Source organism: Megascapheus bottae, chromosome 15 (genome assembly GCF_031878675.1).
Source record: "Megascapheus bottae isolate mThoBot1 chromosome 15, mThoBot2.hap1, whole genome shotgun sequence".
NCBI lineage: Eukaryota > Metazoa > Chordata > Mammalia > Rodentia > Geomyidae > Megascapheus > Megascapheus bottae.
Window position 1 is genome coordinate 55,306,871 of NC_143523.1, and position 24,402 is coordinate 55,331,272.

The 24,402-nt window shown below is 38.7% G+C and overlaps 1 protein-coding gene across 1 annotated transcript in view; it reads left to right on the top strand.

The window, feature by feature from the left end:
* Bmpr1a (bone morphogenetic protein receptor type 1A) overlaps positions 1–22,434 on the top strand; it is a 30,892-nt gene extending 8,458 nt beyond the window's left edge. Inside the window, exons 4-11 of the mRNA XM_090346724.1 lie at positions 5,056–5,152; positions 5,304–5,403; positions 11,016–11,160; positions 12,062–12,254; positions 13,677–13,974; positions 16,386–16,561; positions 18,391–18,521; positions 18,610–22,434. Coding sequence (XP_090202850.1) covers positions 5,056–5,152; positions 5,304–5,403; positions 11,016–11,160; positions 12,062–12,254; positions 13,677–13,974; positions 16,386–16,561; positions 18,391–18,521; positions 18,610–18,735 — 1,266 coding nt within the window. The 3' untranslated portion in view covers positions 18,736–22,434. The remainder of the gene's footprint in view (positions 1–5,055; positions 5,153–5,303; positions 5,404–11,015; positions 11,161–12,061; positions 12,255–13,676; positions 13,975–16,385; positions 16,562–18,390; positions 18,522–18,609) is intronic.
* The last annotated feature ends 1,968 nt before the right edge of the window (positions 22,435–24,402 follow it).

Genomic DNA, 24,402 nt, shown 5'->3' on the forward strand with positions numbered 1-24,402 from the left:
TGAGTGCTAGCCTTCAACAAAAATTGTCCAAGGACAGTGCCCAGGTCCTGAGTCAAGCTCCATAACTGGCCCCAAAACCCCAATACTGTGTTTGAGGATCAGAGGATTGGTAATAGTTAGGAGTATCCTTACACCTCTGATTATATACTTAATCTACCCCCAAACTTTGACCATTTCCCAAGAGATCCTGCTAATGTTTTTTTTTTAAAAAAAAAAAAACAGCTCCAGCTGTTTACAAATTTAAATCATGAGCTGCGAGGCACTGGTAGCTCACACCTGTAGTCCTAGCTACTCAGGAGGCTGAGATCTGAGGATCTCAGTTCAAAGCCAGCCTGAGCATGAAAATCTGTGAAATTCTTAAATTAACTACCAGAAAATTGGAAGTGGCACTGTGGCTCAAGTGGTAGTGATAGGCTTGAGCTGAAGAGCTCAGGGACAGTGCCCAGGCCTAAAGTTCAAGCCCCATGACTGACTCCCCCCCCCCCCAAAAAAAAATTGTCATGGCTGTGCCAGAAAAATTATTACTCAGAAATTTATAGTATGGATAAAAAACCTTCAAGGTTATATATTTCCGTCTCTCTGTTTATGTTTAGTATCACTCATTGGGCAAATGCCTGCAAATATGCTTTACTTCCCTTGGATCATAGAGAACAAATCTATTCGCTCCTTATTGTGAGAGAATTTTATTCACTATACAAAGAAGTTATTTCTGTTCTGTTCTCTTTTCTGTATCCTCTTTGCCCAGTGAAAAAGAATAGTTCATAATGACCTCAATTGCTTCTTACATGACCAGCTTATGGTTCAAGGTTAGCCTGCTCACCCCCAAAGTCCACAAGACCCCCATTTCAGGAGGCTTGATTGAGTATAGTGACACATACCTGTCATCCAAACCACATCAAGGAATGTAAACGGGACGCTAATAGTCCATAGCATCCCAGGTAAAAGCCAAGGCCCTATTGCGAAATTAACCTGAATAAAAAGGGCTAGAGGCATGGCTCAAGCTGTAGAACACCTGCCTAGCAAACAAACTCCTTGATTCAAACTCCAGTATAGGGGAGAAAAAAAAGTTTTCATTTATGTGTACTATGTGTTAAAGTGATGACAGTTGGCATCAAGTGGTTACACTGTATTGATTCCTGCTGAATTGATTAAGAAAAGCCCTGAGTTTAAGCCCTACAATCAACCAGAAAACAAAACCAAAAAGCCCACTTTGTTTAGGAGTTAATTTAGCGCACACACTTCTAATACTTTTTACATATTTCGGTAGACATTTCTTCTGTTAACTCAGTATCTAACCCAGGATAGCAACTCTTTTGATCTCCCTGAAGCCTCATAAGGCAACTTGCTTGGTCTAGGTGTAGATCAAAACAGATACCAGTGATAACACTTCACAGTCCTGTCTTTTGCTGCCCTCTGCTGGTAAAACTAGCTTGTTACATGTCTTCCTTCCTGTGGTAACTTCTCCCTTCAACTTCTGTTGTCTGTAATTTGGTTTCAGTTCTTTCCTCATGGTCTATCTCCTGTCCTGCACAGAAAATCTTTGCTTATACCAAAATCTCCTACTTCATAAATGCCAAGTAATTTTTCCCACAAGGATTTTTATTTCTCAGATAAATCTGTAGAGTTAATGACTGCCAGAGGATGGGGGAAAGAAAAGGGCTGTGTTATCCTATTCAACAGGTTGCATAATACTTCGCCCCCACCCCCACATTTATCAGTTATCTCTGTCAGAAAGACATGGGGTTAATCTGCTGGTGATTATTCTTGTTGAAAACACACCAAAAGTCTTCTAGAGCTGCCTTGGCTTATACTAAAATCTCATTTATCCATATTAAACTCAACAGAAAAAGAATAGTCTCACTTGCTATGCCAGATATTTGGTATATTCTACCTCATTGCCATTGCCTCCTAATTACTCTGTAAGATAGATTATCTAACTAATCCATTTAATATGCAAGTATTGAGGTTTGAGCTCAGGGCCTTGGGCTTCCTTGACTTGCTATCATTCTGCTACTTGAGCTATATGTCTCCAGGCTGTCCTCAAACTGGGATCCTCTAGGTCTCAGCCTGCTAAGTAGGTAGGATATGCATGAGGCACCAGCACTTGTCAGGAAGATCATTCTTATCCTGTATTTTCCAGCAAAAGGAACTAGATAGAAGAAACCAGATAGAGAAGTTAGATGTTCAGGGCCACAAAGTGAACAACTGTCAAAGCTAGGATTTAAACTATCTGATTCCAAACCCCTGCTTTTTCCATGATATTATGCTACTTGCCTTTAGTGTGCTAACAAAGCCTTTCTTTCCCCTTTTAGAAGTTACCACTAGGTGCTCAAGTAGCAGAACACTATCCTTGAGAAAAATAGCTCAGGACCAGCACCCAGCCCCTGAGTTCCAGTCCCAGGAAACCCCTGCCTCACCTGCACATGGACACACAGATGAGGAGAAATCATGAAATTAGCTTTCTATTGCCTAGACTCCATTTCCAAAATCTTTTAAGTCATACCTATCCTTTTTTTTTTTTTTTTTTTTTGGTCAGTTGTGAAGCTTTAACTCAGGGCCTGAGCACTCGGGGTGCTGTCTCTGAGCTCTTTTGCTGAAGGTTAGTGTTCTACCATTTTGAACCAGCGCCACTTCCTGGTTTTTTTGCGGGGGGGGGGAGATAGAGATAAGAATCTTAGGGGATTTTTCTTCTGGGGCGGGCTTCAAACTTTAGCCCTCAGATCTCAGCCTCCTGACTAGGTATGATGACAGGTGTGAGCCACCAGCATCTGGCCATATCTGTCTGGTAAGTCATAGCACCGACAGTGTCCTCATCTTTCTATACTATAACTTATTTAGGTTAGAATCGATGGGCTCATGTAGAATACAAACACACTGTAAGATTTCTTCACACTTTTGGGTTATCAGTGCCTCCTGTTTAGTCTGCCTTGACAAAGGAAACAAACACCAAAAAAAAAAAGCAGTTAAGGGGTTAGGAATGTGGCTTAGTGGTAGAGTGCTTGCATAATATGCATGATTCCTCAGTACCACATAAACAGGAAAGCTGTTTTTGTGGCAGTGTGGCTGAAGTGGTAGATCACTAATCTTGAGTAAAAGAAGCTCGGGACAGTACCCAGACTCCGAGTTCAAGCCCCAAGATTGGCCAAAAAGAAGCAGTTAAGAAATTTTATGCCTTGCATTTCACTGTTATATGAAATATGTGTGTGCATAGGCGTATACGTATGTATATATACATATATGTGTGTGTATATCTGGAATTGATGGAGAACCTCTTCTATAACGCCTAACATAACTTTATCTCTCAAAAAGAATGTTATTTAAAAAGTTGATTCAGCCTGTTTCTGGTGGCGCACGCATGAATCCTAGCTATTTAGGAGGCTGAGAGCTGGGGATTTGGGTTTGAAGCCAATCCAAGCAGGAAAACTCACACCCGTATCTCTTAACCACCAAAAAGCCTGAAATGGAGATGTTGCTCATGTGGTAGAGCCCTAGCCATAAGCAAAAAAAAAGCTAAGACCTGCACCTAGGCCCTGATTTCAAGCCCTAGGATTGGCATATATACACACAAAGTTAATGCAGTGAAAAATATTCATACATTGGGAGATTTCCAAATACTCTTAGCCATCTTCGTAGATGAAATTTTAAGTGATGGACTCATGTCTTTTTTTTTATTAAAGAATTTATTAACATTTTTACATCATATTTCAAATGACATGTTTAACAAACAAGTGTTCATATCTTTTTTAAGGTAATAGCTGATTTCCTTACTGATCAATTGATGTTTAAGGATGAACTGGTTAATTTCTGCTTATATGTTCTTACTCTCAAATCACCAATTTCTTATTAAGATCATGGTCCAGAATAGCAGTCTGTCAGCTTTGAAATGGTCTTCTATAGAACTGTTAAAATGTCAACATATAATTGCTTGATACTCCTTCTTAGGACTGTGGTCTTTTTCTTTACTTGTTTTCTGATCTGTTAGGGAGACATTTTTCTATATGGTTGGTGGTCTCTAAAAACCCCTAAGGAATATTGTTTGTTTCCTCATCTACATACTTCAACTTGTTTTTACCTAGGTCCATTAGTTTCAACATAATTGCTAAATGCAGATTTCACAGTATCATTTACGTGCTTAATGGACTGGCTATAGACTATCCTTCACTTTTTTAGTTTGATATTCAGCCTCTTCCCAAGTCTCTGACATTATATTTTCCATGCTGGCTTATAATTCTAATTAAATTGCTACCCATGGTTTCTAGGAAAAGATGTCATAATTTCAATTATGGTTAAACTATAATTCTAATATGCTATCCACATGTTTACTCCCCCTTTCTTTTTTTTTTTTTCTTTTTGCTAGTCCTGGTCTTGAACTCAGGGCCTGGGCACTGTCCTTGGGCTTCCTCAAGGCTAGCACTCTACCACTTGAGCCATAGCACTACTACCAGCATTTTTCTGTGTATGTGATAGCAAGTAATCGAACCCAGGGCTGCATGCATGCCAGGTAAGCACTCTGCCAATAGGCCACATTCCCAGCCCTGTTTATTCCCCTTAAAAACTATTTTTGGCAAGGCACCAGTGGCTCACATCTGTAATTTAGATACTCAAGGAGGCCAAGATCTAAGGATAGCCGTTCAAAGCCAGCCTAGACAGAAAAGTCTGACTTTCAGTTAACCATCTAAAAACCAGAAGGGATACTATGACTTAAAGTGATAGAGCACCCTTGAGCACAAAAGCTTAGGGGCAGTGCAAGCTCCACAAAAGACCAAAAAAAAATAAAAATAAAAAAATTAGATGTTGTAAGTAGAGGTCAGGTGCTAGAGCTCTAGCCAGTAAGTGAAAGCATCAGATACCAAAATACCAAATTTGAGTCTCGGTCGTGGACATAAAGCAGTTTTAGTCTTCACAGTAGTTTTTTAGCATAAACTTTAATGTTTCCCTATTTTCACACAGAAAATTGAAAAAAAATCCTTTTACTTTTCACTAAGTATGAAAAAGATTCAATGTCAATTTATTATATCAAGCCAATTCTCATTTTTATCAATACTCTTCTTCCAGGATTCACCAAAAGCCCAGCTACGCCGGACGATAGAATGTTGTCGGACCAATTTATGTAACCAATATTTACAACCTACACTGCCCCCTGTTGTTATAGGTAGGTTAGCACATGGTTCTCTACAAATGTTCTGTTTTTAACAATAGTGAAGCTCCCTAGAATTTAACACTGTAGGGTCTGTGGGGATGGGGGTAAGTTAGATGTGATAAAAAGATTTTGTGTTCATATTTTTTGGCTATTCCATTACCAGGTCCATTCTTTGATGGCAGCATTCGATGGCTAGTCGTGCTCATTTCCATGGCTGTCTGCATAATCGCTATGATCATCTTCTCTAGCTGCTTTTGTTACAAGTAAGATATTTGTGGGTTCTTACAATGTTTTTATTGTTATAAAGGTGATAAACAGAGGGGTTACAGATATATAAGTCAGCTAATAAGCCCATGTTTTTTGGGGCAATATCACCCCTTCTCTAGGTCTCTCCCAGTTTTTCCTTCCTATCCCCACCCATAAGTTGTATAGTTCATTTTCAACATAGGGTCAGCGAGTACCATTGCTGCAATTGTTTACCCTTTGTCCTTCCATTTTTGTGCCTCCCCTAACACTTGCAAATACATAAAAATTAACAAATAGAACAAAAAGGAGAGAAAACAAGCAGGGCACGCTGGCTCACTCCTGTAATCCCTAGCTACTCAGAAGGTTGAGATCTGAGGATTATGGTTCAAAGCCAGCCCAAGCACTAAGGACAGAATGGAGACTCTTATCTCCAATTAACCACTAGAAAACGGAAAGTGGTGCTGTGGCTCAAGGGGTAGGATGGTAGCTTTGAGCTGAAGAGCTCAGGGACAATGCCCAGGCCCAGGGGTGGTAGCCTTGAGCTGAAGAGCTCAGGGATAGCACCCAGGCCCAGAGTTTAAGCCCTATGACCCACCAAAAAAAAAAAAAAAAGGAAGAGAAAACAAAAATAGCAAAAGACCAAAAAAAACTTGTTTTCATTTCCCGTATTTCATTTTGATAAATACTATTTTGTACGATCAGGTGCACATAGGCATTCTGCCTTTCTGTTCCTTTCCCCAAGAGTGTTCCCCTTGGTCTCACTATGTATGAATACCTATAGACCTGTATCATTTACTATATATTTTAATATAGCTTCCACATCTGAAAGAAAACATGCCATTTGTCTTTCTGATTTGGCTTACCTTACTTAACATGATGTATGTTCTAGGTCCATCCATTTCCCTGCAAATGACATATTATTCTTTCTAATGGTAAAATCCCATTATGTATAGGTACTACATTTTTCAGATACACTCAAAATATTTTGTTAGAGCAGATTAGATCAAAAAAACAAGATCCATCAATTTGTAGTCTCCCAGAGACCCATCTCACAGTCAAAGATTTGAGTTTGTTAAAAAAACAAACTCTGAGTAAAAGGATAGAAAAAGATCTTCCATGTAAATGCACCCTGAAAGAAGGCAGAAGTTGCCATATTGATATCTGATATAGTACACTTCTCATTAAAATTAGTACAAGGAAGGTCATTACATATTAATAAAGGGAATGGTCCATGAGTAGGAGCTCACAGTGGTTAATATCTGTGCACCAAACAATGGAGAGCCTAAGTACATTAAACGCAGACTTTCGGACAGGCACTGCTTGCTGTAGAGTCTTATATCCATAAAACTTTGATTCTCCCCCCACCCCCCATCCTTGCTCTTCTTTTTTTTTTTTTTAATCTCCCTTCTCTAGAACAGGCAGCATTGCTAACCCACCCCCCCTGAATTTCAGTTCTGTTTCTTTAGAAGTGATAGATTGTTGCCTTTACTCTGGAGCCAGGAAGGAGTTATAATTAAGGGAAAAGCAAATCATGGTATGCAATGAGGCCATATGTTGATATGTATGTAGTCATCATAATGTAAACAGGGATGTTACAATGATATTGAGAGCCTTGAAGGATAGAACTTCTTTAGGAAAGCATCCAAGAGTGTTAAATGATGACTTGAATATTCATTTTCTGAAGTGTGGAGTCAGTAGTTAAGAGTTAATAGTTAAGACTGGAAAGACTGAAAGTCTCAATCCAAAAAATGTTATTTAGAAATGATGGCACAAAAAGTAAAGGACAAAACTTCCAAGAAGCTAAGTTTTGCTGGGTGTCGTAATGTACACCTGAGACGCCAGCCTTGGGGAGGATGAAACAGGAGGATCAGGAGTCTTGAGTGTATCCCTGACTACATACAAGAGAGATACACCTCCCACCTCCCAAAAAAGCAAGCTTGGTGCAGTGGCTTAAGCCTATAATCATAGTTGCTTAGGAGGCAGAGATGAAGAGAATGCAGTTCAAAGCCAGATTGAGCAAAAAATTCAAGGGAGCCATGTCAATCAATGACTGGGCACAACAGCACACAGATTGCTGTTACCCCATCAATTCAAAGACAAATAAGTGCGAGACTCATACCCAGAGCAGTCTCATCATAAATGCAAGATTGCCTAGGCACAGTGGCTCATGCCTATAATCTTAGCTACTTAGGAGGCTGAAATATGAGGATCAAGGTTCAGAGCAGCCGGGGCACAAAAGGACCTGAGACTCTTATCTCCAATTAACCTCTAGAAAAAAACAGGAAGTGGGGCTTGGCTCAAGGATAGGGTGGTAGCCTTGAGCTGAAGAGCTCAGGGACAACTCCCAGGCCTAGGATGGTAGCCTTGAGCTGAAGAGCTCAGGGACAGCGCCCAGGCCTAGTTCAAGCCCCATGACTGCGCCTCCCCCCGCCCAAAAGCAAGATCCTCTCAGTGGAAAAAGTGGCTGCCTAACAAGCTTGAGCCCCTAAGTTGGATCACCAGGAACAAACAAAAAGAAATTTGTGGTTCTAAAATAGGTGGGAGAAGGAAGATGGGGGAGTGTTGTTTTATTACTAAACCATAAACCAACTATGTGACATTTAAAAGTAGATGAACCTGGGTACCAGTGGCTTTGCACCTGTAATCCTAGCTACTAATAAGAAGGCTAAGATCTAAGGATCACTGTTCAAAGCCAGTCCAGGCAGGAAAGTACATGAGACTACTCAGAAAAGTCCAATGAACTACTCAGAAAAGGCTGGAAATGCACTGTGGTTCAAGTGATAGAGTGCTATGCTAGCTTTGAGCCACAGAACAACGCTGGGACAATATCTAAGCCCTGAGTTCAAGCACCAGGACTAGCTAAAAATAAGTGAACAGAGAACTTTGGTTAAAATTAAATACTAAGTTTTATAAATACAAAATTTGATAAGAATTGAAATCTAATTTCTAAAAGTGTTGACATGGCAAAAAAAAAAAAAGAAAAAAGAAAAACTGTTGACATGGGACTATGAATAAAGACCTAGGGAAAAATGAGCACTTATATGATAGTGGCAGACTTGTCCCTTGGACAGCCTTTAAGGAAGCCAGTGGAGCTTTTTATAGAATTCCAGATTTTGCTCCAACTTCTAGGAAGTAGTACTGTTGATATACCAGATAAGTGTTCCATTTCATATTTGGATATAATGAGTAGGAACAATCTACTTGGAGCATAGTAAACAGCCACACAATAGATTGCTGTGTTAAAAACTCTAGCTAGCTGTATACAAGAGCGAGGACTCAGTAGTTGCATACCCAATGCTATGGACATGGTATTGGAAATATAAACACAACTACATAGACATAAAAATTTATGACTCTACAGACATCATGTTTTATTATATAGATTAATATGCATCTATGACATACAAACCCTCAGCCTAATTTTAATTATGTTCTAAAATCTAAGTGCCAGTGGTTATATATAGAGATTCCCTTCTTGAATACTTGTTTGTTAAACACGTCATTTGAACTATGATGTAAAAATCAATGTTAATAAATTCTTTAAAAAAAGAAAAAAAACTCTAGCTGTATTGTTAAGTGAAAAAACTATGTGCAGAGGAGTGCCTATAGTGTACTGCCACTTCTGGAAGAAAAATAGAGGAATTTACCAGCAAAATACATGTGTGTGTGTGTGTGGTGGTTTTTGCCAGTCCTGGGTCTTTTTTTTTTTTTTTTTGCCAGTCCTGGGCCTTGAACTCAGGGCCTGAGCACTGTCCTTGCTCAAGGCTAGAGCTCTACCACCTGAGCCACAGCACCACTTCTGGCCTTTTCCACATATCTGGTACCGAGGAATTAAACCCAGGGTTTTGTGCATGCTAGGCAAGCACTCAACCACTTGGCCATGCTCCTGGCCCAGTGTGCATGTTTTGTTTGAGTATGCATAATTCACAGTCACTCAGGAAATGGAAAATACTTTCATTTCTTCAGAAAAATTGGAAAGTAGTTGACTTCCAAAGATGTGATTTGATGACTTGGAGATGGTATGCAAGGAAGATTTTTTACAATACGTTCTTCTGTGCCTTTTGAATTTCAAACCATTGAGTTAATTGCCCATGTCGTTTTATTTTTCTTTTTAATGATTATTTATTTGGAGACATGTAAAAGTCACACTGTATAACTCAGGTTGGCCAAATCTTGTGATCTTCCTGCCTTCCTTTGTCTCCTGAATGCTTTGCTTCACGGGTGTGCCTAGCCATGCCAGGTTAGTCCATGTAGTTTTAAAAATGAGAATAAAACTATAAATATGAAAGTAGAGCTGTGACTCAAGTGGTAGAGTGCCAGTCTTGAGTGAAAAAGCTAAGAGAGTGCACCAAAACCCTGAGTTAAAGCCCTAGTACTGGTGCATGTGCACATAAACACACACACAACCATGTATGTATGACTAAATTGGGCTGCCTATGTAGGAAACAACTCTGTTTTAGTTTGTTCTCTCATATCCATTGTAGGGTACAAATTCCAAATAGATTAAAGGACTAAATGAGAAAATCAAATTTTAAACATTGAGAGAATGATTTATGACATTAAGCTTGAGAAGATTGAAAGGGGATTGATTTGTTTAACTACATTAAAATTAAACGACATTAAAACACTATAAACTGGAAGGCATCACAGTCACAGACTGAGAGAACATTATGGTCACATACAATTATTAGAGACTTGAGTTACCCAGTGTCTAGGTTATATAAAGGAGTCTTATAAAACAATAGAAAAAAATATAAAACCTTAATTAAGGGAAAGAAACTGAGAAGGAAAAGAATTCAGATTCATTAATACTTAGAGGAAAGATAATTAAATTGTAACCATCCAGACTGTCCAAAAATACGACATTTCAAGATTTAGATTTGAAAGTGGGGAAATAGATATTGTGTTTTTCTTTTGGTAGCAGTGTAATTTTACTTTAATTTATAAAATTAAAGTTGTATATGCCATTAGGAAAATTATACATCAGCACCTGAGAGAAAGGACAGAAATGTTTATTAAAGCACCAATTATATTAGCAAACTTAGGGGAGTAACTATTGTTCTCAGGCTAAGTCATAGGAAATTTTTTTCCTCTTCAAGATGCAAATATATTTTTCATTTAGCACAAAAATGCAATTATAATTGTAAATGAGTAAATATGAAGTAGAAAGCAAATGTGCTACCTATCCTTTCACATCTGCCTAAGTTTTGACATGACAGAATTTAAAAATTAAATACTTTTTACAGCTGGAATGCCACTTATATGTTAGGTTTTGTTTTGTTTTTGAGACAAGCTCTTACTCGGCCTGGCTATCTTAGGCTGTCTTAGGACTGAGGATCCTTCTGTCTCTGTCCTGGCATAAATGTGCTTTATCATGCCGAGCTATTTTTTTTTAAGTTTGTTTGTTTAATCTACCAGTGCATGTAGACATCTCTCTTATTTTTACAACACAGCATTTTTCCTTTCTGAACTCCCATTTCTAGGCATACTGTCAAGCCTGTTTTCCTGTGACAAAACTGCTTTAGATATCTGAAGGAAGGATGATGATATTGAGAACCTCAAGATTTTCTTAGTTCAGAATTTTTAAAAAGTATAGAATGTAAATAGAATTTTCTGCTTTGTTTGAAAGACATTATTGTAAGACCATCTCAAGCAGACGTCGTTACAATCGTGATTTGGAACAGGATGAAGCGTTTATTCCAGTAGGAGAATCGTTAAAAGACCTTATTGACCAGTCACAAAGCTCTGGTAGTGGATCTGGACTACCTTTATTGGTAAGTTATAAAGATAAGACATGTGAATACACACACACACACACACCTGTCTGTCTGAGACAAATAAGACCATAAGTAAAAAAGAAGTCTGAGGATTTTTATTTTGCTTTTAAGACAACATCTTGCTACTTTGCTGGCCTCCTATTCATGATCCCCCTCTCCACATCCTGAGTAGATTTGATTAAAAACATGCTCCACATTGGTTGATTGTGTAGCACTTTAATAGCCATCTCAAAGAGGAATAATCTTAAGATTATATTGATTGGGCTGGGAGTTTGGCCTAGTGGTAGAATGCTTGCCAAGCATGTACAAAATCCTGGGTTCGAGTCCTTAGTACAACATACATAGAAAAAAAGCCGGAAGTGGTGCTGAGGCTCAAGTGGTAGAGCTCTAGCCTTGAGAAAGTCCAAGGACAGTGCTCAGGCCCTGAGCTCAAGCCCAGGACTGGCAAAAAAAAAAAAAAAAAAAAAAAAAGGAAAAATTATATTGATTGAGTGAAGTTTAACTATTTTCACATTTAAAGAGGTTATAATTCTAATCAAATTTAGGGAAGTATAGAACTCCAAGATATAAGATAAACCTAATGTAGGTGGCTCACACCTGTAATCCTAGTTACTCAGGAGGCCGAGACCTGAGGATCATGAAGCCAGCCCAGGCAGGAAAGTCCATGAGACTCTTATCCAGTTAATCACAGAAAAAAAACTAGAAGTATCACTGTGGATCAGATTAGAATGCTAATCTTGAACAAAAGGAATTCAGGAACTCTGAATTGGTCAGGAATTCTGATTGGTCTGCTTGACCTCTAGGCACTATTTTTGATAGTAGCCTATCATATCTCCATTGTCACTCTGACTAGATTCTATTCATCAAGATTCAAAACTATGTACTTTTTTCTTTAAAGGTTCAACGTACTATTGCCAAACAGATTCAGATGGTTCGTCAAGTTGGTAAAGGCCGGTATGGAGAAGTGTGGATGGGAAAATGGCGTGGTGAAAAAGTGGCAGTCAAAGTATTTTTTACCACTGAAGAAGCTAGCTGGTTTAGAGAAACAGAAATCTACCAAACAGTGCTCATGCGCCATGAAAATATACTTGGTGGGTACTATTTCATGTCAGTCTGCTCTAGATTCCAACAGGATTAAGGCTGTGGGTGGAAACCTGCCTACTGCATCCACATGAATTCAGATGCAGAAATCTGATAGAACTATAAATATAACATACTCTCGAATACCATGCAGACCCTTCTTTTACCTTCATTGCCTACCTCAAGAAATAGCCAGGCATTTCAAATGGACAATAAAATGCTACTTCATTGGACTTACTCATGTAGTAAAGAAAACCAAGTTTTTATAGAAATGAGGCATTTCTGGAATATCTGTGACTGTCCTTGCTTTTACCTTTTGTTAGCTTAACAAGACAACATGTAGCTTCATTGTATGTTCTGTACTTAGCTTATGTTCCACCTCCCACCTCATTCATACAGTATGAAGTCATTTAAGCATTACCTGATCAGCTTTCTTGACATTTCTTTTCAGCTCCAATTTTTCTAATTTAAAGAGTACACAGCCTGTTGCCAGGCATAAAACAGGCACTTATCTTGGTTTTTCTATTTGTGGTATAATGAATTACCATGAACTAGAAGGCTTAAAACAACAGAAGTATATTTATTGCCTTGCAGTTCTAGAGGCTGGAAGTTGAAAATCAAGCTGTATTCAGGGCCATGCCCTTTTGGAAAACTGTGGAGAGATCCTTTCTTTCCCTTTGGTATTCTCCGACCTTTAGATAGCACATTGATCTCCTTTCTGTTATCCTATGGCTTTCTTTCCTATGTGTCTACAATCACATTTCTGTCTTACAGACACCTATCAATGAACAGTGAATTAGTCCTACCCTAATCTCCATGACTTCATCTTAATGTGATTCCATCTATACAGACCCTATTTATTTCCAAATGAGGTTACAGTTATTTTATAGGTTCCAGGAGACAGTATTGAGTGGGAGGGTAAAACACTATTCAACCCAGTACAGCTCTCAGTGACCACTTTGTTCAGAGAAAGAGGAAGGGAGAAGGTAAGTGAGGGGTGTGGGCATGGCAACATTGGCTGCAGTAGAAACAAAGTAGCTCTGGGATACTGCAGTATGAGCAAGTGAGGAGTTGCTTTAGTTAGGAGCTAATACGTATTTCAGCCTTAAACATTTTTCACCTTATCATAGTGAATTGATATCCTATCCAATAGAGAGAGATTGTTCTTTCTTCAAGTTGTTACACATTATGTGATCTTCATTATGTTACTAACACTTTCATGACTATTACTGAAATTACTGCAGATTTATTGCAAAGGTATAGTTCTGTGTATAAATGATATAAGTAAAAGTTTTTGTTAAGATATTCAAACAATTTTGCCAAGCAAATTAAGCTATCTGCATGGAATACATAAATTATTAGTATTCTGAATAAGCATTCATTACTCCTCTGGGTCATCTCAGATTACTCACTTTTTTAACGTAACTGAACAGGTTTTATAGCGGCAGACATTAAAGGCACAGGTTCCTGGACTCAGCTTTATTTGATTACCGATTACCATGAAAATGGATCTCTCTACGACTTTCTGAAGTGTGCCACACTAGATACCAGAGCCCTGCTCAAGCTGGCTTATTCAGCGGCCTGCGGTCTATGCCATCTCCACACAGAAATTTATGGCACTCAAGGAAAGCCTGCAATTGCTCATCGAGACCTAAAGAGTAAAAACATCCTTATCAAGAAAAATGGAAGTTGTTGCATTGCTGACCTGGGCCTGGCTGTTAAATTCAACAGGTATGTGATTCTTTATGTTTTGAAATTATTTTAATCTCTAAAAGGTATTTGACAGCAAGAAAGTTTCTTTTCAGGGGGTGGGGGGAGAGGTAGGATAGGGTCATGGGGCTTGAACTTGGCCTGGGCACTGCCCCTGAGCTCTTCAGCTCAAGGCTACTGCCCTACCCTTGAGCCAAGCCCCATTCCGTTTTCTAGAGGTTAATTGGAGATAAGAGTCTCAGATCCTTTTGTGCCAGGGCTGGCTTTGAACTTTGATCCTCAGATCTCAGCCTCCTTAGTAGCTAGGATTACAGGCATGAGCCATTGTACCCAGCTAAGGTTTCTTTTTTAAAAAACAACAACAACTCTCCTGTCATGCAAACATAGCCTGTACACAATTATTGCTATCCTGCTGTAGAATTTTTCCTACTTCAGTTTGTGTGCATCTAATTTCATCCTTTTCACAGATGCAGCTTTTGATGAAATAGAAGTTTTTTTCCCATATTACATAACAGTGAAATTCAAGTTTATTTATATATGTTTTAAAGTTACAGTAGATATTGTTGTATTTTACCCACATATATATCCTTGAGCATTTATGCAAGGTTTTTTTTGTTTTGTTTTGTTTTTTTTGGCCAGTCCTGGGCTTTGGCTCAGGGCCTGAGCACTGTCCTTGGACTTTCTCAAGGCTAGAGTTCTACCACTTGAGCCTCAGCACCACTTCCAGCTTTTTTCTATGTATGTGGTACCAAGGAATCAAACCCGGGTCTTTGTGCATGCTAGGCAAGCACTTTAACCACTAGGCCAAACTCCCAGCCTGCAAGTTTTTTGTTTTTTGTTTTTTGTTTTTTTTGTTTTTTGTTTTTTTTTTTGCCAGTCCTGGGCTTGAGCTCAGGGCCTGAGCACTGTCCTTGGACTTTCTCAAGGCTAGAGCTCTACCACTTGAGCCTCAGCACCACTCCAGCTTTTTTTTTTTTTTTTTTGTATGTATGTGGTACCAAGGAATCAAACCCGGGCCTTTCTACATGCGAGGCAAACACTCTACCACTAAGCCAAACTCCTGGCCCCTATTAATTTTTTTAAAATGAGAATTACAAACATTTTAGGAAAGTCTTGAAGCTATTTTAATATATAAAATGCATTCGTCATTTCAGAATTCATTTTAGACCATAGAATAATGAATAAAAGTAATCATCTAAATCTTTCTTCCTGATTAGTATTCTAAGTTGATATAGTATATATGAGAGTAACTGTCCACCTGACTATTTTCAAAAATACAACATATATTGATCTCTGCTTGAAGTAGTTTGTAGAACCTACCAGACCTCGAGACATAAGCAACAAAATATTCATGAATTTAACTCTAAAATTCAGTCCAAAACTTGTAAAACTGATCATTTACTAGCATCAAGATGTTTATGAAAACATTTCTATTATAATTAAATTCATAGGACCCATGAAGGATAAAGTATAATCCAGTCTCTTGAAGGCTGAGCCTAACCTGTGAGAATGGAAAAGAAAATAATTCATCTTTTTTCATGTTCACTTCTTACATATAGAGTTATTTACTCCTTTCCTCAAATTCTGCCTCTTATTCTTAGAGAGGCACCAAACTTAACAACAAAAGCTGACCTGAACGTTTCAGAAACCCTATGTAACTAAGAATTTGTTGTCTTAATGGCTTCTGTGTGAAAGTCAAGCTTAGTGTTTGCTGCAGACAGAGCACTAAGATTAAAACACTGCCACAGGGCTGGGAATGTGGCTTAATGGTAGAGCGCTTGCCTAGCATGCACGAAGGACTGGATTAGATTCCTTGATACCTCATGCATGAAGCTCTGGGTTCTATTCCTTAGTACCATATAAACAGAAAAGGACAGAAGTGGAGCTGTGACTCAGGTTGTATAGAGCCGGGTGTGGAGGCTCACACCTGTAATCTTAGCTACTCAGGAGCTGAGATCTGAGGATCAAGGTTCAAAGCCAGTCTGCGCAAAAAGGACCTGAGACTCTTATCTCCAGTTAACCTCTAGAAAGCAGGAAGTGGGGCTTGGCTCAAGGGTAGGGTGGTAACCCTGAGCTGAAAAGCTCAGGGGCAAGCCCCATGACCCACCCAAAAAAAAAAAAAGAACAAGAAAAGGACAGTGCCCAGGCTGTGAGTTCAAACTGGAGGACTGGCCAAAAAAAAGACACTGTTGCAACCTCTACTAGGGTATAAGTATGTAGTATGTATTTAAAATATGTGTTATTTTCTACTCTATAAAGATGGCTAAGTTTCATAGTATATCTGGCCCCAAGGATTTCTTACAGAGAATGTGTAATGAATATATATATATATATATATATATTTACAGAAACTTTGATAAATTTGAGAAAAATAGGAAAATACTTTTTTTCCCTCAACTATCAGCCTGTACATTATCTTCCTTCTGTTGCAGTGATACAAATGAAGTTGATGTACCCTTGAATACCAGAGTTGGCACTAAACGTTATATGGCTCCAGAAGTGCTAGATGAAAGCCTAAATAAAAACCATTTCCAGCCCTACATAATGGCGGACATCTACAGCTTTGGCCTAATCATTTGGGAAATGGCTCGTCGTTGTATCACAGGAGGTAAGAGTTTGAGTAGTATATGTATATATTGTTTTAAAAATAAACGTTTCAAATAAAGATACGCGTTAGACAATTTTTTGTTGTTAATTACAAATTAACTTTATATTCTTTGCCTTCTGCCAGATGAAAGGTCTGAAGATATTTTCTCATAAAAATTGGCTACAGCATAAATAAAACAAATTCCAAACTCAAAAAAAAAAGTTTCATGGTCAGGCATGGTGTTATATGTCTGTGATCTCAGCTACTTGTGGGGTGGACATCAGAAAGATCATCTTTTTTTATTATCATCAAGGTGATGTGTAGAGGGGTTACATTCTAAGATAGTGAGTACATTACTTCTTGAACATTGTTACCCTTTCCCATGTTTCTCTTCCACTTTTCTCCCCCCAGAAAGGTGACCATTTAAGGCCAGCTTGGGCAAAAAGTTAGTGAGACTGTGTCTCAACCATCAAGATGGATATATGTGATTCTCATCTGTAATCCCAGCCAGACTCGCCTAAGCAAAAATCAGGAAACACTATCTAAACCATTGCTAAAAGAAGATGGGGATATGGCTTAAGTGGTGAAATACCTGCCTTGTGAGGTCCTGAGTTCAAATCCTAGTATTACCTTACTCCCAAAATTCCATTTATATTGCTTAGATGTTGGTTCCACAAGCTCATTCTCAAGTCCTTTGGGGTAGCACTCCTAGAACTCAGCATGTAATTGCCCTCAGTGCTTAGATTTATTATAGTGTAAGAATTAGAGTCAGAGTAAGTTCTCTCCCAGGGAAACCTCTCTGGTTCCCTCAGTGAAGTGTGACGTATGTGAACTTGACATACAGAGCACAGTAGAGACCCCACCAGTACTTAGATTGTATCTAAGCTGGTCACATAGGTATCTGTTTCTTTTCCCTCTCCGCACCCTCCCCCCCCCTTATGAGTAGATAGGATTATAGGCATGAGCTACTCCCATCCTCCCTTTTTCCTGAACCCTACTTTTTAATTTAAAAAAGCAAAGGAAAAAGAATGTTTCTTGAGTTGCATGTGATCCTTGCTCAGGGCCATTGCTAGTCTTCTTTGCATTCAGTTTTCTGAATGCAGTAGTCTTCTATTCAGTTTTATAGTATTATTGTTATTAATAATAATAATTATTATTATATAATATATTATTATTATTATTATTTGCAAGTCCTGGGGCTTGAATTTGGCCTGAGCACTGCTCTCGGGCTTTCTCAAGCCTAGAACTCTACCACTTGAGCCACAGCACCACTTCCAGCTTTTTCTGTCTGTGGTACCAAGGAATGGAATCTGGGTCTTTGTGCATGCTAGGCAAACACTCTACCACTAGGCCAAACTCCTGGCCCTCAATTCAATTTTAGTGTGTGCTGCTGCAGGGAAGCCTTGTTGAAGAGGCAGTACTAAAGGTGGAATTCGGAGCCTCACTCTTAATAGGCTAGTGACTGTCACTTGAACCCTTTTTTGCTTGAATTATTTTTCAGAAAGTGACATTTTCCCCAGGTCTGCACACACTGGAATGCTCCTCCCTGCAGCCCCCTGGCTGCCTGGGCTCACAGACACACCCCAACACATCCAGCTTATTGGTTGAAACTGACTTTCACTCACTTTTGTGCATGGGCTACCCTTGAAAGTCATCCTCCTGAAGGCCGCTCCCAAGATGACATGTGTGATCACTGGAGACCAATAAGTGGGCGGTCACCAAATCTTCCTTTTCCTTCCTTATGTAGGAATTGGTTGTTATTCTGTAACTCAGTGAGAGATCCTGCCTCGGCTGGTGCGTTTTGTTTGCTGTGTTTGTGTGTGCTCATCGTGTTATCTCATTCCCTGCAGGGATAGTGGAGGAGTACCAGTTGCCATACTACAACATGGTGCCCAGTGACCCTTCCTATGAAGACATGCGCGAGGTTGTCTGTGTCAAACGTTTGCGGCCAATTGTGTCTAACCGGTGGAACAGTGATGAAGTAAGTGGAGCTGACCTTTTCTAACAAGCCACTGGTGAATGTCACCACTGGTGTACTGTCCTCTCATCACATTCTCATTGCTTTTTAGTGCCTGCGAGCAGTCTTGAAGCTAATGTCAGAATGCTGGGCCCACAATCCAGCCTCCAGACTTACAGCATTGAGGATCAAGAAGACACTGGCCAAGATGGTTGAGTCCCAAGATGTAAAAATTTGACAGTGAAATATTTGTGAGGAGGAATTCGAGACTGCAAGAACCACTGGCACCAAAGGAATGGAGGGATTAGCATGGACGAAAGGTGCCTTGGTTCTCAGACTCCTCACTACACCTTCACAGGCTGCTAACAACAAACTTCTCAGTACTCTGTAGAAGACAAGCTGGGAACTTCTAAACACTTCATTCTTTATATATGACGGCTTAATTTTAAATATAGTTTCTGATGCCTTTTTTTAAAAATTGGGTTTTTATGAACTACATCAAGACTCCAATCGTGATGATAAGTCTCCAGTCAAACTTTGGGTACTGAATTTCATAGAGTGGTGCTTTCTGTGAAAGCCTTAGGAGATAAATGAAAATGAGTTGAGCAGAGTGCAAAAATACACACTTTTGCCTTCTGCCTAAGACAAATGTAATGTTTGTGTTCTGACTTTGTAAAATAGCCTCTGGATGTTCTCTCAAGGATACTGCTTACTTATGTTAGTCCGCCATGCCTTCTTGATAGCGGGCTGTCTGCAAGCGCACGTCAGGACCCTCTGTTGCCATTGAAATTAGAAGAAAATAGCTTATAAATGCACAGGAAAATATCAGTGGCCGATAGTTTTGTGCTTTAAAAAATGCAATATCGAACCAACGTTCACCAATCTGCTAAGAGCTATACCTCACTTTGAAAGCGAGGTAGCTTTTCCACCAAGTTTATTTTTAACATATTGCTATTAGGCCAAAAGAAGCTAAAAGTAGCTGTAAATGTGGATTGTTCTTCTGCCACCATCTTTTTTTATTGTTATTTTTACCATGAAAAGCCTCCTTTCCAAAATTGGAGCTTCCTATGCCATGAACCATGCTTGTAAAGAAAGTACTTCTTAATGACCTAAATTACTGTATTGGATAACAGTGTAAGTGCCTATATTTCTCCTGCATTCTTTTTGCTCAGTAACCTTTAAAAGGGAAGTTATTTATATTTTGTGTGTAATGTGCTTTTACTTGCAAAATATCCTTTACAAAATATCCTCTCCTTTACATATTTTATATATGTACATAAATTCATACAATTGTGGATATATTCGTATGTGCATTCATGCCATAGAACCAGCTCACATGTACCTCACATCCCATCCTTAGGGAAAAAATTGTTTGAAAGAACTACATAGGAGTTTCAGAATTCACATCTTCAAAGTAACACATCAAATCCAGGACTTTTCTAATGTTAGTAAGATAATACCATCTCAATTTTCCTTCATGAAAGGATTCTGTCATAAATTTATCAGAGCTGGTATAAATTTATCAATAACTGTTCATGTGTTTTAGACATCCAAATCATTTGAAATCTTTGGGTTTATGATTTATGGTTCCTAACTTGTAAAGAATGTGAGGAGTCGAGCAGTATCTATATCTACAACTACTAGTTGTCTCTACAGCTGTATCTAGTGAGTATCTGTACCTACAATTGTATATAGCTATTATTCAATCAAATTATACATATTTTACAGAAACCTTTTTATCTCCAAGAACAGTTCTGATTTATTTAACCATAGCACACTCCTGTCATGCTTTTTAAATATTATAGCTTATGCTAATTACACAAGTCATGAGAACATCAAGTGAGATGATTTCTTTCGATAAAACATGACATCAATGTGACTGCATCACACCAGAGCCAAAAAAAACTTTAAGTAGGAAGAAATCAGAGAATATGTGTCTATCTAGCACCAAAAACATGACTGCCAATTGAAGCTGGAACTTAGCCTGATCTCTACACATCTTATTTTACCGATTTGAGACATACTTCAACTGTTTTTGTAAGTTTCACCTAACATAACTAGAGTATCAAGTATTCATCAAGATTAGCATATTTGTCTGTTGATAATACTCAACTTACTTTTTTCAGAATATGTTCCCCACCTGCTTCCTGAGAAATACAGATAAGTTCACCAGAATTGCTATGTGATTTGAGAACATTTAGGAAATACAGCATACTTAGTCTAAATCAGTTTTGATTTGTCAGACTACAAATCTTTAAATCATATGTCATCATTCTAAAAAAGGTTAGGAAAGGCAGTGTTTTTTAGAAATATTTTTTAAATGGTGTGTTGAGGCAAAAATGGACAATATGTGAGACTACTGTAATGATTTTAATTTTCCTAACTTGATCTTAGTGCTGTCAGTAATCGTAGTAACTTGATCAGTAAAAACATTTTACAGAATAACATGTTCTTTAAAAGGCAGCTACTACTTCATCTGGAATACTAAAATCTAAAGAAGGTATCTTAAACTTTTTTCCCTCTTCTGTTTGAAAATTCATCTAGTAAGTCAAAAATAGAAAGAATGTGTGAAACTAGTAAGCAGAAGTACAGTGTACTTCCTTAGGTCCTAGCTTGTAAAAGCGCTGGAATCTATGATTTGGTCCCACATACAATTTTTAGTTTGTAGTGTCAAACAAGGTGCTGGTAAAACACACCTATAATACTAGCTGCTCTGGAGGCTGAGATCAAAGTCAGACTGAGCAGGGAAGTATTGAGGCTCTTATCTCCAGTTAACCACCAAAAAAAACAGAAGGGGAAGTGTGACTCAAGGGGTAAAACCTAGCCTTGAGCAGAGAAGCTCAGGGACAGCACTGGGACCCTAAGACGAGCACCAAAAAAAAAAAAAAAAAAAAAAAGATTTCAGTCAGTCTCTTTAAATAATTAATGCATGGAAACAAACAACAAAATACTCCCTGAATAGAAACAGTAATTTGTTAAGGCATATTAAGGTTTGCTTCAATGATCACTCTAAGCTTTAACTCATTATGAATCCATTTCTGAATCTGGTTTCTCTGGAAATACTTTTACAAAAACTACTTTCATCCACATTTTATGTTGCCTTTCCAATGTCTAGAAATGTTTGTAAACTTACAAAGTGACCTTTTAGTTTTCCTTAACTGTTGTGTTAATATGTGCCAGATTTTTTATTTATTCCCTCTAACACTATTCAAGAATTTTTTTTCAAATACTGTTTTGTTTTCTATTTAGAACCATAATAAAATACAAATTTGAAAGAATAATGCATCTCCAATTTGACCCAGGCTCAAATTTGACCCAGTCTATTCCAGGGCAGATTTTTTGAACAACTGAAATGCATGTCATTTTATTTTTAATTGTTTCTGAATAACCAAGTTTCACTTGGGTAACAGCATAGGCACTTGTCTTCCTGTCTCCATGTAGGAGACAGTGAGAGCACAAAGGAGACTTGTGTTCCTAAGAGCCAATCTAAGTCCTGGACAGCATCGGAACCTCACACATGTGATAATTGTCCCACAAGGAAAGTTTGTGAATACAGCTCTTACAAAAGATTAAACATTAATGCAGTTTTAGATTGTGCTCTGTACTCTGCTTTCCATGCGCTTATTTAAGACCTCTTAGTGACCTTTGTCCTTCCCACTTAAAAACTAAAATGTAGTATATATTGTATAAAATGAAAGTATTATAGCTTACTTAGGAAACTGTATATAGAAATTGACAAAAGGGTAAAAGCAAATTTTATTATGCAATTGTAAAACACCAAAAATAGAGATTCCTCTTTGATATGTAACACACTAAATGTATTTTGTACAGCATCTGGTTTAAAAGGTGCCTTATTAAGTTTACCGTTAATTGCTTTGTTCTATATACAGATATGTCCAGTGTATCATTTTTAAGTAAATAACCTTATTTTAGTATACTTCAGTGATGTGTTTTGTGGTACTATTCTTAAGCGGTCTTGTGAATCAGTAGCCATTGGTCGAGATTTGTGTGTGCATATTAAGTGTATGTGTGCTAGGGCTTGAACTCAGGGCCTCACACTCTCATGCCTTTTTTGTATTCTTTCTTTTTTTGTGCCTGTCCTGGGGCTTGAACTTAAGGCCTGGCCACTGTTCTGAGCCTTTGTGCTCAAGGCTAGCACTTTTCCACGTGAGCCATAGTGCCACTTTCAGCTTTTTCTGAGTCTCAGGGACTTTCCTGCCTGGGCTGGTTTCAAATCATGATCCTCAAATCTCAGCTTCCTGAGTAGCTCGGACGACAGGTGTGAGCTACTGGCATTCTGCTTCATGTATCTTTTTCAATGAAGACTGGTACTTTACCAATTAGCCATGCCTCTGGCTTTTTATTGGTTTGTTGAAGGTAAGAGTCTCATAGACTTTTCTGCCTATGCTAGTTTCCAACTAGGCTCTCAGCCTTCTGAGAAGGTAGGATTACCAACTAGTGGCCTGAGCCACCAGAAACAAATCAGTTGCTGTATATACATAGGGTGTCTATTATAGTGATCAGAAAACCAGCCTGGAACAGGTTAGCCCATTTTTTTTCCCCATCTGTTCAAACCTACTATAATAAAGGGGTTTTTCCTTTATTAAAAAAAAAGAAAAGCATGGTGGCACCTGCCTGTAATCCTAGCATGTGTGAGATTGAGGCAGAAAGATAGTAAGTTTGAGGGCAACCTGGGCTACTTAGCAAGAGCCTGTGTTAGAGGTCTGTCTTTAGTAATGGACTATTGCATTTGTATGGTAGATGATAAAGCACTTGAGGAAAGTTGGGTTTTTAGCCAGGCATGTTGATGTGAGCTTCTAGCTCCTAGGCAATTGAAGGAGATAGGCCACTGGATTACTGTATTTCCAGCTTCTCTATAGTTTTGGCAAATACCAATGTATTGAACATCCATATGTGTATTTTCCTAAATTACATTTCTAAAAATGGGGCTGGGGATTTGAACTTTGAAGAATTGTTTGCTATGAAACAACCTAAGGTTCTTGATAAATATAGTGACTTATTGCTATCCAAAAGAATTTTCAGCCTGACACCAGTGGCTCGGGAGGCTAAAGATCTGAGGATCGGCAGAAGTCTCTGAGAAACTTTTAGCTCCAATTAACCACTCAAAACCACAAGTGGAGCTATGGTAGAGCACTAGCCTTGAGGACAAGAGCACAGGGATAGTACCCAGACCTTGAGTTCAAGCCCCATGACTGCCCCCCCCCCCAAAAAAAAAAGTTTTCAAGCTAGGTACCAGTGGCACATGCTACTCAGGAGGCTGAGGTCTGAGGATCATGGTTCAAAGATAACCTGGACAGGGAAGTCTGTGAGACTCCATCTCTACTAAACTACGAAAAAAAAAAAAAAAAAAGGCAGAAGTGGAGCTGTGGCTCAAAGTAGAAGAGTTGCTAGCCTTCTGTGGGAACAGAGCCTAGGTCATGAGTTTGAACCCTGGGACTAGCGTATACAGAATTTTCATTTATACTCATGTCATGAGAGTACTTTCCTCCTAGCATGCCTGGAGCTTGCTTGCTTCGAGACATTTCCTGCCTCACAGAGCTCGCGCTGTAGTCTGAAGGGGAAGCTTGACTATACTATTGAGGCTCCGCATCTGCCAGCCACTTGTTTGAAGGCCCTAAATTCTTATTGGTGCCTTCTGTTGCTTCTCCTTCAGGGAGCCGAGCATATTGGCATCATTTATCACTGTTGTGTGTTCCTCAAAAATGTTTGGTCAGATGCCAGTGGCTACACCAATAGCCTAGCTATATACAAGAGACAGATCTGAGGATCTCATTTCAAACCCAACCCAGGCAGACAAATCTGATAGACTTGGATTAACCAGCAAAACACAAGAAGTGGTGCCACACTACTTGTGGTAGAGCACAGCCTTAAGTGAAAAAGTCAA